At 39.7% G+C, this 18,749-nt stretch overlaps 1 protein-coding gene across 1 annotated transcript in view; it reads right to left on the bottom strand.

The window, feature by feature from the left end:
- Positions 1-18,749, bottom strand: part of RFX4 (regulatory factor X4) — a 163,359-nt gene that overhangs the window by 16,803 nt on the left and 127,807 nt on the right. Inside the window, exons 14-15 of the mRNA XM_081311210.1 lie at positions 8,223-8,342; positions 7,745-7,906 (exon numbers count right to left, since the gene is read on the bottom strand). Coding sequence (XP_081167336.1) covers positions 7,745-7,906; positions 8,223-8,342 — 282 coding nt within the window. The remainder of the gene's footprint in view (positions 1-7,744; positions 7,907-8,222; positions 8,343-18,749) is intronic.

Below are 18,749 nucleotides of genomic sequence, written 5' to 3'. Positions count from 1 at the left end.
TCCTTTAAGTGTTGACGAGATTCTAGAGCTGCCCTACCCTATGCAACAACCATTAGCCACATATGGCTACTTAAAGTAATTAAAACTAAATGCAATTGAAGATTCAGTTCCTTAGCTGCACTAGCCACACCTGATGTGAACAATAGCCACACATGACTAGTGGCTATTGTTTTGGATAACAGATTTTTAAAAATTCCATTATCACAGAAAGTTCTATTGGGGCAATGTTGCTTGATTTCTGCTTGATTCAGGAAATGTTAGTAAACATTTCCTGTAACCTTCAAGACTGAGACAGGGAAAGAAGATTTTATATCTATATTACATACATCCCATTGGCTGTCATCTGTCCTTCAGATAGCTGTGCTTAGGAAGAATACCTCCTGACCATGGAAACCTCCCATTTCACTAATACTTCCATGGCCAAAATCTGATTGACACAACTGATCAGGGGCAAGCAAATGAATCGTTTCCCAGAAAGAAATGTTGGTTCATTGTTCAGCCTCTGCCTCTCTCTGCAACTTCATCAACTGACCCTCTCTCCCTTATTTATGTGCTCCAGTCCCTCCTCACCTATTCCAAGCTCTTTTCTGCCTCAAGCTTATGCACATGTTGTCCCTATTGCCCAGAATGTTCTTTTCCCCTCCCCAACATTTATGTGGCTGGCTCCTTGTGATACTTCATGTCTTAGGCAAATATCACATCCTTAGAGAGGCAGTCTCTATCAACTAAGGCAGGTCCACATTTTATACCTTTTATTTTCACTTGTAGAACTGACTTTTTAATGTTATTATTTTATTGGTACCAGGGATTGAACCCAGGGGTGCTTAACCACTGAGTTGCATCCCCAGCCCTTTTTATTTTTTATTTAGAGACACGGTCTTACTAAGTTGCTTAGGGCCTCACTAAGTTGCTGAGGCTGACTTTGAACTCGAAGTCCTCCTGCCTCAATCTCCCCAGCTGCTGGGGATTACAAGCATGCACCACTAAACCCGGATGACGATTTGAAACTATATTATATTTGCCTGGGGGGGGGGTTACTTCTGCATTGACTCTTGCCCACAACAATAAAAGTACCACAAAAGCAGCAATGTTGTCTTTTTCACTTCTGTACCCCCAGGGCACAGATGAGACACAGAATACATATTTAGTGAAAAAGGGAATGAGAAAACGAAGGAGCAAATCCAAGGTCCCAACACCACCAAGCCAAGACTTGATGGTGCGAAGTCAGCATGCATCAAACAGTCTGGTTTTAGTCCCAGTTTATGTATTTAATTCTTTTCCTTTAAAGAAAAGGAAGCAGCCGGGATTGAAAGGGGAGGAATTCACTATAAATGAGTCACCAAGGTCTACAGGCAGGCTGCACATGCACCATGTCCCACTCAGCTTAGCTGTCCTCAGAATAACTGGGCTTTTGTTATTTGGAAAGACTAGGGGTCAGTCATCTTTGTTTCATCCTCAACCGACGTGCTGAAAATGCAGCTGGGCAGGCAGATGTTTTACAGTTAGGGCCCTTTATGAGGAATTTGCTTCTTGTTTCATTAGGCATCCTCACATCTCAATGATTTAATTTGCTGGTTTTGTGTTGCAGGGAACCCATGGTGGGAAGTTGAAAACATGAGTTTAATAGTTAACTTTTATTGTCATTGTTGAAGGAGGTGATACTTAACGTGACATCATAAACGGGGGTTTTAGAGCCTTTCGGTGGCCCGACCCAGACAGCATAGAAGTCCAACATTTTCTTTAAATCCTTGGCCTATCTCTTAACATGACTTGGCCATAGACTAATAAACCCAATCAACATTGGCCATATATCAGGTTCAACTTTAGGGACCTAGTGAGTACTTTCTTTGTCCCTCCCTGCTTTGAAAACAATAAGTACAGTCTTAAGGAAGCCTATTTAGAAACATGTGAAGTGTGGATATGGCACTAGACAGATGTGAATGCACAGAGTGGCCATTTTCCTGAGAAGCTGTAGCTGTACTGCTGTGGATTCCCTATCCTTGTATCAAAGAATGCCAGAAGGTTCTGTGCAATGGACTTGTTTTTACTTTGTGCTCAATAAGCAGTCATGACACTGTTCTCTCTTTCACTGCTGGAAAAATGAGGAAGTGTCCATCCACAGTGAGACGTTGATTTGTTGGAGAGTCACGGGTGCGATTAGCCTTGACTCTCAACTAGTTCAACCTGATAATGAATGCATCCACTGGTCAGTAATAGTCAGGGTATGCTGGAAACCCAACAAAGGAGCTGGGCCACTTAAAGTTTCACTTACAGGTTAAAAACAAAACAAAACAAAACTTTTTAGCCAACTGTTTTTTTGTTTTGTTTTGTTTTAATTTTACCTCATCTTTCCTTTATTTCTTGCTTCCTGATTTTGGTCTTTAAAAAAAAAAGATTGGTTTTCCTGTTTTTATCATAAACTACTTCAGAAACTTTTTGGGAAGTAGATGGGATATAAATCAAGCAATGATTTAAAAACAAATAAAAATTAACTGGGCGTGAAAACCATGTGCTGAGTTAACTTTAGGAAAAAAATGGCAAATCCATTTTATAGGATTTACATAATTATTTTCTAATTTGCAATGCTGTTCAGTGAAAGTCCTCAAGTTTAAGAAGCCTACCATAATAAATTTCTTAATTTTAGGTGTACATCATGAATAAATAATTTGTGCTTTATTATAAGCCCATAAAACCATATATGCTGTTAGGAAATTATGTTTCCTCTAAGACTGTGACCCATTGCCTGCCAAGGTCCAGTCTAATTTAGCAATGGAGTATTTCAAAAGTGGTATTTGAGAAAAATATTATGCATAGTTTTATATAGGATGACATTTTAATGCCCCCCCAGAGATATCTGAGAACAAAGCTGGAATGTGCCAGAATCTTCAAAGCTTACAGTCATCTGAAGAGAACCTGTTTCACATTTGTATTTCTAAGAGGCTACTTTTATGACTCTTGAACACATTGCACAAAAATCTCTGAACACATTTGTGATATTCCTGTGGCCTTGACTATTATCACACCTGCCACACTTTAGGCCTCCAAATTGCTATGAAGAGAGCTAGGCAGACTCACTAGCCGGATGGGAATTATGAGGAGCTAGCTTATAGAAATCTTTCCTGCACACTCTTCCTCTTCCTCTCATGTCCTGAGAGTCCCCTTGTTTGATAAGTTGACACACTGTGAGAAACCATTTCACTCAAATTATTTCAGCTTCATAATGCAGAACTGTTTTATTTGCATAATTTCCCTGTTTATTTCAGAAGTAAGCATGTCATCACTGACAGACATGTGTGTCTCCCTGGTGGCAGCAGGGACATGTGGGCAGGACTATTCAGAAACTGCTCCTGGCTGCTCCCACTGCCCTTGCTCCTCCTGAGGGAGGTGGGAGACATAGGACAATTATCCAATCATAAAAAACACCTGAGTGACCAAAGAGCTGCAAACAGCATTTTGTGCTCAGTGAACAAAGTTGTTCTTTTCTCTACAATTTCTCTGAGTTAGAAAACTACCCACTATGAAGTTGGAGTAGAAATCAAAATGTGATTTCAGGTACATCTATGTAAACAAATATGGCGGTGCTCAAATCTGCATTTTTCCAAAGAGGAGGACCCTCTGTAGCTGTCTACCCAAAGTGAAATCAAACCTTGACTTAATGCCACTTATTGACAACCCGACTTGTCAATACTTTGAAGAGTCCAGCTGCCTTAGTAGTGGCTGAGACAGGGCCGCTGAGTTAGTTGGCAAGTTTTTGCCCCTGGAAAACTATAAAAGAGGGCATACCTTGTAGGCTCTTAAGTTTCTGCTCATCCCCTCTCTGAGTAGTACACTTCTGGACAGATTACTTCATTTTGGGGAAGGAATTAATCCAGGGATACATATACTCAAAGTTCCCAGAAAATAATATGATTTCCCATCCCTTCAGGACTTTATATCAGCTGCTGCTTGTGCCTAGAATGGCTTCTCCCCATTCTCCAGCCTTCCCAGTCCCTCCAAATACATGTGGGAGGTGCCCCTCTTCCCTGTTCATTCTCTCAACTTAGCACTGATCACACTATCTTGTAATTGCCCATTTGCTCATCAGAACATTTACCTCTAAATATCAACTCCCAGGGAGCTGAACCATAGTCAAACTGTTCATTGTCACACAACCATCTATCTAGAAGGGTTTAGAAGCTACTTGAGCCAGGTGTGGTGGCATATGCCTATAATCTTGGTGACCCAGGAGGCTGAGGCAGGAGGTTTGCAAGTTCAAGGCCAACCTCAACAACTTAGCCAGGCCTAAGCAATTTAGCAAGACCTTGTCTCAAAGTAAAAAATAAAAAAGAGTGGGGATGTGGCTTAGTGGTTAAGTGCCCCTGGGTTTAGTCCCTGGTACCAAAAAACAAAACAAAACAAAACAAAATAAGCCACTTGAGAAATATTTTTTGGATGGATGTGAGTGGGTGAAAGAATGAATGACAAAAGATAGCATCCTGAGAGGAGCAATCTGATCCTGTTCTTTTGGTCCCTCCCCGCCCAAAATGTATTTCCCAGTTTATTCTGAAAACAGCCCTATTTTAAGCAGAACTAGGATATGACTAGACCCATGCTGTGGGATCTGGAAGAAGATTCTAACTTGGGGGTGAGAAAAAGTCAAAGGAGAACCAAGGGATGGATCGGGCAGACCATGGAAGGGGGTGGTCCTGGAAAGAGGAACAGTGTGAGAAGAGTTGTGCAGATGGAGAGCTTTTGCATGGAGCTGCCGGTTCTTTGCCCCAGCACTTAGATGAGGCAGGAGCTTCTCACCAAAATAAACCTAGTGGGCAGTGTAGGAGCTGAGAAGTGGTGAGAGTCTGAACCAGGTGGCATGAATGGGATAGGAAAGAATGGATCCGTCCAGGCGTGTACTAGGGCAACGGGACATGGGGGGTGTGGGGGAGAGTGCCAGCAGTCGCCCCCAATCTGTTCACCTTCCCTACCTGGCTACCCACTATCCTGCATTTCCTATCCTCTCCTCAGTTCCATGAGACCATGTGATTGAGTCCCTGCTGACAGACTGAGTGGAAGTGTGGTATGCCATCTCAGACGTCTGAGAGAGTGGGTTTTCCTCCTCCATACCCTCTTTATCTCTGTCTGCCAGTTACAAACTTGGCACAGACTGAAGGCAGTGGTCCTCAAACTGCTGAACATCGGAACAGTTACAAGTTTGTTGAACAAGGTTGCTGGTCCCCAACCCTAGAGTTTCAAAGTCAATTGGTCTGCTGGGACCTTCTAACAAGCTTTTTTAAGCAGTTTCAAGGAGACCACACTTTGAGAACCACACTTTGAGAACTTGCTATAGGGTGTGGCAGAGTTTAATGAGGAAATGTTTGCTTCTAAATGGTTGCATGAAAAGAGATTCTCCACTGTGACATAATATCCTGCCTGTATCGTTTTCAAACATGACATAGATTTCTGTTGCATTAACATGTCTGGGTCTACTTGTTTATAGCACCTTAGTTTATCCTAACACAGAAGTTGAACAAGAACAAAGATTTGAAGCAGACTCCCAGATTTGGTACCTGGGTAATGGGAGGATAATTGAGCAGGACTGAATGAAAAAGTAATGAATTAATAATTATCACAGCCCTACCAAACCCTCCACTCCACAAAGAGCCTTGGAGAGATCTCTCTTGATACCTCCAAACAAATGAAATCTCTTCTAAGTTAGGAACACTATAGCATTAGTTTATACCTCACTTATTGCACATGCAACATTATTTCCTTCTATTATTGTTATTTCTATACTTCTCTTATCCCTCTGTTAACTCCTGGTAGCAAGCCCTTGGCATATTAATATCTATATTTCCCATAACACCCAGCATAGAACTTGGCAACTTGGCACATAAAATAGTCCTGAAGGGAAAAATACCTATATAAACACATGGACACATATATGTACATTATATGTCTATAATGTATAGAACTCGGGATTCAAGGTTTGCAATGCATTTTTTTCTCTGTACTTTAAAAATACTGTTTCAGATATTGAATCTAATGTTGCTGATGAGAAGTCTGACACCATTCTGATTCTCTGTCCTTTGGAGGTTATCCATTTTTCTTTTGGGGAGCGGATAAGATGTCTTTATCTGTGATTTTCTTCAGTGACTTTAGAGGGTTTTCTTTCTTTCTCTTTCTCTCTCCCTCTCTCTCCCTCTTTTTTCAGTACAATGTTCATGAAAAGCTTTCAATCTTGTTTCTTTCCATTCTGTAAAACTGTTAGCCATTATTTCTCCACTTTCTATTCGTTCTCTGGAATACTTATTAAATGAACATTGAAATTTATGGATTAATTAGCTCTTTCTCTTAGCATAGTTTTTATCCTTCACATTTCTTTGTGTCACATTATCAGAGAACTCCTCAGCTGTGTTTCAGTTCAGTAATTCTCTTTCAGTAGATCTAGTTTTCTATTCAGCCTACCTGTTGAAATTTTTACTTCCACAATTGTGCATTTCTTTGTGAAGAGCCCTACTTGACGCTCATGGGTACGATTTCCTCCTTTAGCTCTCATCCTAACAGTTCTTTTCAAATTGTCCTGTTAACTTCTTTTTTTTTGCAAAAATTCTCCTTTTTCTTAGTTTGTTATTCCTCTTTCATGGAACTGGGCCTTCATCGATATTTTGATGACATTTTTATTGTGGTAAAAAACACATATCATAAAATCCACCGTTTTAGCCATTTTGAAGTGTATAGTCTGGTAGCAGTGAGTACGTTTGCTGTGTTGTGAAATCAACACCACCATCCATCTCCAGAACTGTTCATCTTCTCAAACTTAAACTCAGGCTCCATTTCCTCTGCCTCCAGCCCTTGATGACCACCATTCTACACTCTCTATGAATTTGAGCAGTCTAGGGTCCTTATTGGGTGGAATTGCATGATATTTGTTCTATTGTGTCAAGGTTCACCCATATTGCAGCATACATCAGAATGTCATTCCTTTTGAAGACTGAATAATATTTCATTGTATGTATCTAACCACATTTTATTTATTCATCCTTCCGTGGACACTTGGATCCTTTTCTACCTTTGGGCTGTTGTAAATAATGCTATTAGGAGCATAGCTACACAAATATTTGTTTGGATCTCTGCTCTCAATTCTTTTGAGTATGCATTCAGACTTGGGTGGTTCTTGGTTGTGAGTGGCATCAGCCTCACAGTCATGTGGAGGGCAGCCTTAGTTTGGCTCATGACCAGCTCTGTTCACAGCTCCTGCCTTGCTTCTGTTTGCCATGGATTAGAATATGGCTTCCTGTTTGTCCCCTTTTCCAGAGATATTTCTCAGTTTGGGGTTCATAGAGAGTTTCCTTTCTTGTTTTCAAGAATGGCCCTTTTTTTCAAGATGGCAGAATAGAGGAGGTCGCTTTCCTGACTGCTCTGTGGTATGAACCAGAAAGCAGATAGGAGCTTCTCAGCGAGGTGGATGGGAAAAAAAAGGGACTTTATTTTCAAGAATGGCTGTGTATTAATTTATCTTATATATCACTTTAATAATTTCAGTGGCTTCACTCGGGCAGTGGAGATTTTATCAGGTGCTTAATCTGCCAACTTGAAAACAGCAGCATATGGAAGACACACCAATGAAGAAATTGGTACATGCAAGTCACCCACAAATCCAGAAAGGGTCCTTCGTTTTAGCCCTGTCTTTCATAGTTTAGGGATGAATGTTTTTCCAGAAAGCTCTTGCTTTCCACATCCACTCCCCCACCCCCAGACTTTGCATTACCTGTAGTGCTGAGGCCAGTGTACTCTGGGGAGGGGTTGCTGACAGGGGAGGAGGGAGGTGGCACCTCCACAGATGTGGCAGACTTTGCTGGAGAAAACGAGGGCACTGGTGAAGGGGTTGGTGGGGCAGCCTCTGTCAAGATGATCTCCTCTCGGACTTCTGCTGCGAGTAGAGAAAAAGTGAGTTCTTAGAGCCAAATGTCAAGGCCAGTTGTCTTCAAGGGACTTTAAAAAATCAAACACACTTCCTAATCTGTGTTGCACCAGTCACTTCCCTGCTTAAAACCCTTGGTGACTCCCAGTCACTATCATGGCATTGAAGGTGCTTCCCACAGACACGCAGGCCTGCTCATTATTGGTTCCAGGGCACTTGAGCCACTCACCATAACTAAATTCTTGGGGATAAAGAAATGCAGCCCAGAAGGAGGGAGGCACTTCCCACTGCCAGGTGGTCAGTCCCCAGTGCAGTGCTGGCTTACCAGTGCTTCCTTCCCCCTTCATGGCTCGCATGAGCTCGTTGGCCCGCTCCTGACAGTGCAGAGATTCCAACAGGTAAAGCACGTAGTCATCAAACATCAGGTGGATTAGGTGAAAAGACCCTGGTGAGAAAAGGTTCAACAGAGAAGGAAGTCATGTCATCTCACGTGTCCCCTCCACCCGGCGGACAACGCGCACTCCCCCATTCTCGGGGTGTTCGGGAATCTCATTTCTGTACTCCATTATGATCTCCCTAGGGTCAGAGGTTGCTCTTCTTTGTTGTGCTCCCGATTTCATGAATCCCCCTCTCTGTTGGTATGCCACCATTAAAAAATGACCGCCACCGAGCCATCTTTCCTCATGCTTCTGAGTTCCCACCTACCCGCCGGCCTCCCCTCACTCTCTGCAGCTTATTGACATAGGGTCATTCATTTTTCTGCCTTCCTGAAGGATATTTTATTTCCCACTTGGCTTGTAAGTATGTTCACGGCAGGGACTTTACCTTCTAGTTCACTGGTTTCTGCCAACGTACCCAACATAATTCTGGGAGCAGAATTGAAATTTCAAATCTGTGACAACTAAATTCTTTCCCTAAGTGTTTCTGAAACTTCGTTTAGTACACGGGACTTAGAAAAGGCATCTGATTGAGAAGATTTGTTATTTTCAAGCAGTGCTCTTCACTTTCAATGTAGGGTAGATTATTTCATAAAAGGGAATGTGAACAGTCATTTTTAAAGATTTTCCTGTGTGCTGGTTTCTATGCTTAAAGTCTTATACTCTCTGGTTTCATTTCTACAACTCTCCTGGAAGGAGGGCTTTTTTAAAATTAGTGCATATTTATTATATAGAATAGTAGTTTTCATTGTGACACATTCATGCATGCATATAACAGATTTGGATCACTTCCCCTTCCCCGTTACTCCCCTTTGGTCCTCCTTGTCTCTTAATTGTCATGGAGGGCATTTTTATTCCTATTTTTCAAGTTACTCCCCTCAGTCCTTTTGAATGTTAAAAACAAAATCAGATATTATTGGGAACCATATAATGCGTGTGATACTCATCATAACCATGGGAGATAATACTGTTAAAAAGGAGGAAATTGAGACAGAGAGGTAAAGTAACTGCTCAAAGTCACACAGTTATTAAATGGAAGGACCAGGACTTGATCCCAAGTCTGACAGCTCCTGAAGTTGCTTTTCAAACATTATGCAATGTGATGCTCTCTAAAAGCAGGACAATAAAACCTACATTGCAAAAGTGCCAGAATGAGGAAAAGTACATATATCAGATCTTAGTAAGTGGTATCTATTGGATGATTATCTGGAGAACCACGAAATGACTGATTTGTTTCATAGGTTTAGAGTCAAATAAGTCAAAAGATAGCATTAAATACTTAAAAGGAAAAGGTGTCCATATAAAGAAATCATTTGCTGGGATGTTGAGCCGAGTTGACATGGATAGAAAGAAACAACTACAAATTAATGAATTAGGATGGAAAACACTGGATGGTCAAAATGGTTTTAGGCTAATAATTGTAGAACAATTTTAGAACCTTGGAAAGCATCTCCTACAAACTTCTGGTTTTATGGGTCAGGCAACAACAAGATCCGATAAGACAAAGGAACAGGCCAACGCCAGACTTAGGAACACCAGAGCTGGGCTTGGAGGCCAGTACCTGGGGAGAATTGTTGATCTGGGCTTCAGCTCTCTTCCTTAATGGCACCGATCTGTTACCCAATCGGTCTGTTAATTTTCAATCATCTTTGAACAACAAGAGTTTGTAAAGCTACTGCCACCTGCCTGCTATTGTGCTGTATGCTGAATACAAAGAATGCATGAAGCTCAGTCTCTGTCTTCACAAAGGCTACTGTGGTCTTAGTAAGCAGAAATCCATCATTAAGGTTGTTGGGCAATAAACAGTTCAGGAACAGAGCAAACAGAATACAGGAAAATAAAAATGGAGATAAAGATTAATGAGAGAAAAAGAGAAAATATACTGCAGCTAACATCCCCTGCTTCATCTATTGATGATGGTAACACTTACCATCATCTATTATATTATATATTTAACTCATTTATCTTTATGATGTGCCTCCCTCCCCTAGACTGTAAACTCCATAATGCAGGGATTTTTATGTCCTTCCCACTGAAAGTTCTGTGCCCAGCACCCAGAACAGTGCCAGGTTCGTGGTAGAGGCTCAAGCAAGCCTGATATGAAAAAGATATTAGAATAGACACAAAAGAGATTTTTGTTGTTGTGATATGGTAATCTGATTGCATTTTCTTTTTCCCTATGAAAAAGCTTCAAACACAGAAAACCCTAAGTTTTAAAAATGAATGGCAATATACTTATCACCTGCCTAAATATCATCTTAACATTTTATCACATTTGAATCCATTTTTTTAGTTGAAGAAAAGATAAAGCTCCCTGCATTCTCTTCATGAATCCCTCTGTCCCCTCATTATTATCCGAGTAATCACCACCTTGGATTTATTGTTCACATGCATTTTATGTTCTTGCTACATGTATGTATATATGTATGTATGTATCTGTACATGTAATATTGTTTTCTGTTTGCAAATCCAATGTAAATGGTATAATACATGCATAGGTCTATTTTAATGGCCACTGTTTGGATATACCACAATTTATCTATTCTCACCACTGAAAACTGGATGCAATTAATATTTGTCTACCTGTCCTGGTGTCTGGGACTGAAGTGGAATAGATGGTCCAACAGCACTTCCAACTTCAGTCTTATGAGATCATGACTCTTGCTCACCAAAATGTTGCATGATGTTACGGGGCTGTGTGAAATTTAGCATTTGCCAGTCCGAATGGTATGAGATACTGTCATTATAATTTTTATCATCCTAATTACTACAAAGTTGCACATCTTTTCGTATGATCATTATCCATTTGAATTTACTCTTTTGTGGATTGTTTATTCATATTCTTTGCTTATTTTTCTACTAGTGTATAACGATCAGACAAATGCTGGGTATTTGTCTTAAAAAATCTAAAGAGGTTTATTATACATTGTATGATAGTTACACGCAGTGCAAAATATCTTCTCCCTCTCTGTGGCTTTTATGTTTCACTTTGCTTATGGTCTACTTGTTAAACAGAAGTTTAAAATCCAAATGTGTCAATTTTGGCAATATTTTCCTTTGTGCTTGTCCTTTTCCAAGATCATAAAGATATCACTTCATGTTTTCTTCCAAGAAGTTTAAGAACTGATTTTGTTGTTATTGTTTTTGTTTTTCATTTAGATGTTTCTTTTCAGAAGTTGTAGGGAAGGGAATTAAATGTATTTTATTTACTCTAAAGTTCTTCTTTCAGAACATTTCTCCACTGATTTTAACACTTAGTTATAGGAGCTGATGAAGGCCAGCTTCATGTCAGTCTGTCTTGGCCTCTGTTCTATTTCTTCCCTCTTTGTCTGACATGGTCAGAACGCCACACTGTCTTTATGATAAACCTGAGTCTGAGAAGTGAATCCTTGTCCCTTGCTCTTCCTTACCTTCACATTATCTTTATGTTCTGGGCCTTTTACTTTTCCAAAGGAACTTTAAGATCAGATTATCAAAATCGAAGAAAGATTTGGGCTGGAATTTCATTGAATTTATGTATTAATTTGAAGAGAGTTAACATCTTTTGAAGTTGAGTCTTTCCAAACATGAGCATGGTATATTTTGATAACTTTTAAAAATCTGTCCTTGAAGATCTTAAAATAATTTCTTAGAATTATTTCTAGGCAGTTTTGAATTTCAATTTCTATTATTCATGGCATACACACACACACACACACACACTTATATACACAAATACATATTTTATATATATTTGTAATTCAAGTTAGTATTATTCAGTTACTGAATCTATAACCTGGCTGAATTCTTATTTGCTCTATTAATTTGTGGTTTCTCTTTTCTTTGTCTGCAATCATGACAGCTATAAAGACAATTTTGTATTTTCCTTCCATTTCTTATGTTTTTTTTTTCTTATTGCAGTGACCTCCAGCATGTATTTATTAGTAACAGAAGTCACTCCTGTTTTTTCATGTCTTATAGGGGAAAACTTCTAAAATGTCACCATTTAATATGATGTTTGCTGCAGATTTTTAGATAATTTTTTATGTTAAACAAATCCCCTTCTCAAAAACCATACTCGAGAGCTGAATGGCATTAAGTGTTTTTCTCTGTATCCCTAGAGATGATGGTATGACTTTTCTCTTTTAATCTATTAATATAGTAAGTTAATTAGTCATTTTTCAGACTTTGAATCATACTTGAATTTTTGGCACAGTCCTAATTAATCATGATTTTTAAAAAAAAACTGCTACTGAATTAGATCTGCTAGTATTTTCACCAGAACTTTTTCATCTTTAATTTCCTCTTTTTTTGCGGGGGCGGGGGGGTTGCTTTGTTTTTTTGGTACCAGGGGTGCATAACCATACAGGCACATCCTGGGCCCTTTTTAAAATATATGTTCTTTTAGTTGTAGACACAATACCTTTATTTATTTATTTTTTAAGTGGTACTGAGGATTGAACCCAGTGTCTCACACATGCCAGACAGTGCGCTACCACTGAGCCCCAGTCCCCCCACCGCCCCGTCCCCGGGCCCTTTTTTAATGTTTTATTTTGAGACAGAGTCTCATTACATTGCGTAGGGTCTCTCACTAAGTTGCTGAGGCTGGCTTTGAACCTGCAATCTTCCTGCCTCACTTTTTTGGGCCACTGGGATTATAGGCATGTGCCACTACACCAGGCTCCTCTACTGTTCTTGCCAGATTTTGAAATTGGGATTAACTTCATTAAATGAGTTTTACTGTGCTTCTTATTATAATTTTTATTTTCTTAAATACTAATTTTCATGTCTTCATGTTTATTTTCATGTGCTGAGAATTATATGCTTCTTGTAAGTTTAGTAAAACTTGCCTATAAAATTATATTTGCCTGAATAAATATTGTCAAAATGGCCACTATACAGATTTAATGCAATTCCTATTAAATTTCCAATGATGTTCTTCATAGAAATAGAAAAAGCAGTCATGAAATTCAAAGCAATCCTCACCAAGAAGAGTGAAGCAGGTGGCATCACAATACCAGACTATATTACAGAGCAACAGTAACAAAAACAGCATGGTATCGGCACCAAAACAGACATGTAGACCAATGGTACAGAATAGAAGACACAGAAACAAATCCACATAAATACAGTTATCTTATACTAGACAAAGGTGCCATAAACATGCATTGGAGAGAAAGGATGCTGGGAAAACTGGAAATCCATATGCAGCAAAATGAAATTAAATCCTTATCTCTTACTCTGCACAAAACTCAACTCAAAGTGGATCAAGGACCTAGACTTTAGACCAGAGACCCTGTGCCTACTAGAAGAAAAAGAAGGCCCCCAAATCACCAGCATGTTGGCTTAGGAACTGACTTCCTTAACAAGATCCCTAAAGCACAGGAAGTAAAATCAAGAATCAATAAATGTGATGGTATCAAACTAAAAAACTTCTTCACTGCAAAGGAAACAATCAAGAACCTGAACAGAGAGCCTATGGAATGGGAGAAAATCTTTGCCACCTGGACCTCAGATAGAGCATTAATCTCCAGGATATATAAAGAACTCAAAAAATTTAACACCAATAATAATAATAACAACCCTATCAATAAATGGGCAAAGGAACTTAACAGACACTTCACAGAAGAAATACCATCAGTCAACAAATGTTTGGAAAAAATGTTCAACATCTCTACCAATTAGAGAAATGAAAATTAAAACTACACTGACACCAGTCAGAATTACATTTATCAATAATATGAGTAATAATAAATGTTGACGAGGATGTAGGGAAATGGGTACACTCATACATTGCTGGTGGGACTGCAAATTGGTGCAACCACTCTGGAAAGCAGTACGGAGATTCCTCCGAAAACTTGGAATGGAACCACCATTTGACCCAGTTATCCCACTCCTTGGCTTATACCCAAAGAACTTATAGTCAGTATACTATAGTGATGCAGGCACATTAATGTTTATAGCAGCTTAATTCACAATAGTAAAGCTATGGGGCCAACCTAGGTGCCCTTCAATAGATAAATGGATAAAGAAAATGTGTTATATATACAAAATGGAATATTACTCAGCCTTAAAGAAGAATGAAATAATGGCATTTGCCAGTAAATGGGTGTAATTGGAGAAGATCATGCTAAGTGAAATAAGCCAATCCCCAAAAAACAAAGGCTGAATGTTCTGATATGTGGATACTAACACACAATAAGGGAAGGCAGAAGGAAGAATAGAAGTTCATTGAACTAGACAAAGGGAAATGAAGGGAAGGGAGGAAGGATGGGAATAGGAAAGATAGTAAAATGAACTGAACATAACTTTCCTAGGTTCATATATGAATACATAACCAATGTAACTTCACATCATGTACAACCATAACAATGAGAAGTTATATTCCATGTACATATGGATGATATGTCAAATACATTCTACTGTCATGTATAACTAAAAAGAATTATATATATATATATATATATATATATATATATATATATATATATAATTTTCAAAGGAAGAGATTTTTCTCAAAGGAAGAGATTTTTCATTTACTTTATCATTTAGTCTTTATGTTTACTATACTATTTTGTATTTTTCATTTTCTATGATTTTATCTTTTTAAATCTTGCCATTTTTAAAGTGATTCTTTTAGTGATGATTCCTTAATTTATCAACATATATCCTACATATTTATTATGTTTAATAAAACCATAAAATTTTCCAACAAATTCTAAAGTTATTTAGTATTCCTAAATTAGACATGCTTTAACAAGTTTTTGAACATTCTCTTCCCACAACTCCATGTTATATTTTTCCTCAAACTTGGTTTTATCTTTTTAAAACACACTTTTAAGGCCTGGGGATGTGGCTCAAGTGGTAGCGCGCTCGCCTGGCATGCGTGCGGCCTGGGTTCGATCCTCAGCACCACATACAAACAAAGATGTTGTGTCTGCCGAAAACTAAAAAAAAAATGAATATTAAAAAAAATTCTCTCTCTCTCTCACTCTCTCTTTAAAAAAAACCCACACTTTTAAAAGATTAGTTCTAAAATTAGAGTAAAAATTTCATTTATTTATATATTTAAATTTTTCTCTCTTCTGAAAACAGAGCCCTCACATTCTTTTTTTTTTTCATAATTGGCTTTTTTTGTTGTTGTTGTTGTTAATGTTATTTATTGATATGCAGTGCTGAGAATCGAAGCCAGTGCCTCACACATGCTAGGCAAGCGCTCTGCCACTGAGCCACAACCCCAGCCCAGAGCCCTCACATTCTTTTACATTCTTCCCATTGAGAATAGTGGGTCTGTGCTGCCCTTGGATCTTTGTAGACCTGTGACTGCTTGGACCAATAACGTGGCAGAAGTCACACTGTGTCAGACAGTGGATCATAAAAGCAAGGAAGCCCCACCCTTGGGACAGTCGCTCCTGGAACTCCAAGCTACCTTGTCATCACCATTAATAAAATGGTTATATCAGCCTTCCAAGTAGACTGCAACAATGACCAGAAAATTGTGGTTTCTTGTATTGCAGACATTACCTATGGCTTTTTCTTTTTGCTGAAATGCATCTTTTGTTTTTGTTTTCGTAAATGAAGACCTATGGGTGCCAGATTCCCTTAGTCTTCATATAACTGAGTATATCTTTTAGTTGTGATGCTGGGGATTGAACCCAGGGCCTTGTACATGTGAGGCAAGCACTCTACCAACTGAGCTCTATCACCAGCCCTAGTTGCCCTTACTCTTGAATAACATTTATTATTCTATTGTCCTCTGGCAAATGTTATTACTGTAATCAATGTTCTTTTCTCTCTTAGCCTCTTTTAATCTTATCCCATATACATGTGTGTATTTAAAACTATCGGTGTCGGTGATAGCCCTTCTGTGCCATGCATCGGAGCCCAGGGTAACTGTGATAATTGAATATGCATGGGCACTGTGGTCAGGCAGACCCGATTTGACATACAACTCTGCCACTTGCCACCTTGATCTTGGGCAAAACACTTCTCCAAGCTCTTTTCACCTTTGTAGAAAGGCACCTATTTCTACCTGCCTTGCCAAGTTAATGTGAGAATTAAATGTAGTGTGTGCTTACTAATATTTGTTATAATAATTATCACTATCCCATCTTTGTCTCCTTACTGTGTCTAATCTTAGGGAAGTCCTTCAAGTTCCACCTCGGTTTCCTCATCTGTCACATGAGGGCACTAATAGGGACCCACAGTATTATGTTAGAAGCGAATGAGAAATGCCTAATGTAAAGTCTACTAGGCCTTTGTTGTGGGTGTCATTGATATTCGACCCCCAGGGGAAGAGGCAGCTGGTGTAGGAGAAGGAGCTCCACTTGAGCCTGGGACCCAGTTCAGGCTGAATCAGCCTGCCTCCTGCACAGTCCATACAGATCCTCTTCTCCATACAGAGAGGGCAATCCCTGCCTCCTCGTGCTTGGAGAGGGCCTGAGTGACATTGTTAATGTCAGAATCCTGCAGTTTTTAGCAGGTTCTGCTTGACACAGAGACAGGCCAAGATATCTGAGTGTAGAGAAGCAGTTTAGAAGGCTGGTCATGGCCACTTGGTCTGGGAACCGCTCCCTGACAGACACCCATGGGGCCTCCCAACCCCGCCCAGGGGGTGAGATTTGACGCTAGTCCAGAAAACACACATGTAAAAACACGAACCACAGAAGTGACATGCAATCCTGCCCCCTCAGCTGTCACACGGGGGCTCTTTTCAAACTGTTTTACACTGGAGTGCTTAATGCCCTTCAGATGTTCCGAACAGTGAAAGAAACCCAGAGTGCAATGGGAAAGGCCCAGTGCTGACGGGGGTCCAGGTAGCCTCTGAGCTGAAATCAGACCAGTCAACTGAAAACATGGTGTGTTTTATTGAAATAAATTTGCTCAGCTCCATCAGGACTGAAAGTTCATTGCCTGCCATCTTTACTGTCTAATTTTGCTAGAAATCATTGCTTACAGCAAGGACAAATCTGGTTACTTTAGTTCACAGCATAAGCTCTTTCAGTGGAAAGGAATTAGGGAGAAAAGAGTGAAAAGGAATTAAGGAAAAGAAAGGAGTCAACTACCTTTGAAAGGGGCTGTTCTGGGAAGAGGTGATCCAATCTCCCACGGGATCCTTTCGGTATCCCACGCGATCATTGTAATGGTCAGCCCGTGGGGCTGCCACCCATTCACAGCCCTGAGGACCGGGTGGGAGTTATGAGATACATGGAGCTGGCCCCTTGGGCTGGGGGAGGGGGCCAGGGAACAGAGGGCTCTTTTTCCTAATTAGCTGTTTTCATACAGGGAACACATGACCCAAACACAGCCACCAACTGGGTCTTTGACATATACAGGCAGAAAGGGGGAGCTGGGCTTTTGTCTGCCGCAAATTCTTTCAACTTGCCTGTCACCCCAAGCTGCAAAACTCAACAATGAGTCAGATGAGCTGGACCATTTCAGATAGTTTGCTAAATGGACTTGGAGGCAGGTATTATTTCAACTCATTCAAGGTTGAAAAATACTGTAAAAGTGAAATTGGGTTAATATCTCTTTCCTTTTCTAAATTTTTTTTTTTTTTTTGGCCATTTGCCTGAGCTTCCAGCATATTCTAAAATAGTATGTGGTTCAAAAAGAAATAAACACATTTTAAGGAACCATACTTCTCAGTAATAAATTCAACCTATTTATAAACCCTAATTGTCCTAAGTGTCCAAACTTCCTTTTTCACATTGACTATTAATAAAAACAAATGAATTGCAAGAGGTAGTAGAAAGGGAACTGCTTTCCCTGTCTAATGGAAAGTAGTCAGTGCTATACTTAGTTCATGAATCAGCAAATTTAAAGGAATAAAACAAAAAGGGGATGCTTGCTTTGTGGGTGTGTACATGTGTGTTATGCGTGACACTGTTGAATCTTTTGATTTTTTGAACCAACGACAAAAATCTCAAATAGTTTTCAACCATTTACTTAAGTGAAAGCAGTTATGCACCAATGATTTTTCCAGACCTAGAGGTAACATGTGCTAACAGTAACTCTGCTGACTGGAAGTCATCAAAATGCCATGCCTGATGGCACTGCCCAGGTAGCAGTCACCAGAGCATTTCCATACTCAGCTCTCCAAGAGAATTTCCATCTGTAGCCACGCTGCAGGAGGGTTCAGAGAACTTTCAGTGCTAAGATTAAAGAAATCTGCAACAAAATGCCTCTCTGAGTGGGCAAACATGGTCTTTCAGGGACACGGCTGTTTAGAAAAAATGGCGCTCTGTGTTTCACCTCGTCGTCACTTCATTGTATAGCATGACTGGAAAATGGTGACAGAGACCATAGAAAGCTAGATGGAAAAGTGTCAAATTAAACCCAGTGCAAAATCTGGAGCTGACCAGCTTAATTGGAGAGAATGAGAAATAAAACCACATCTCTACTTGCAAAGTTAATAGAGAACTTAAGCAATTACC

Source organism: Spermophilus citellus (genome assembly GCF_964194105.1).
Source record: "Spermophilus citellus genome assembly, chromosome: 10".
Taxonomy (NCBI): domain Eukaryota; kingdom Metazoa; phylum Chordata; class Mammalia; order Rodentia; family Sciuridae; genus Spermophilus; species Spermophilus citellus.
The sequence above is the reverse complement of the archived record's forward strand: the minus strand, read 5'-3'. Positions and strand labels throughout refer to the sequence as shown.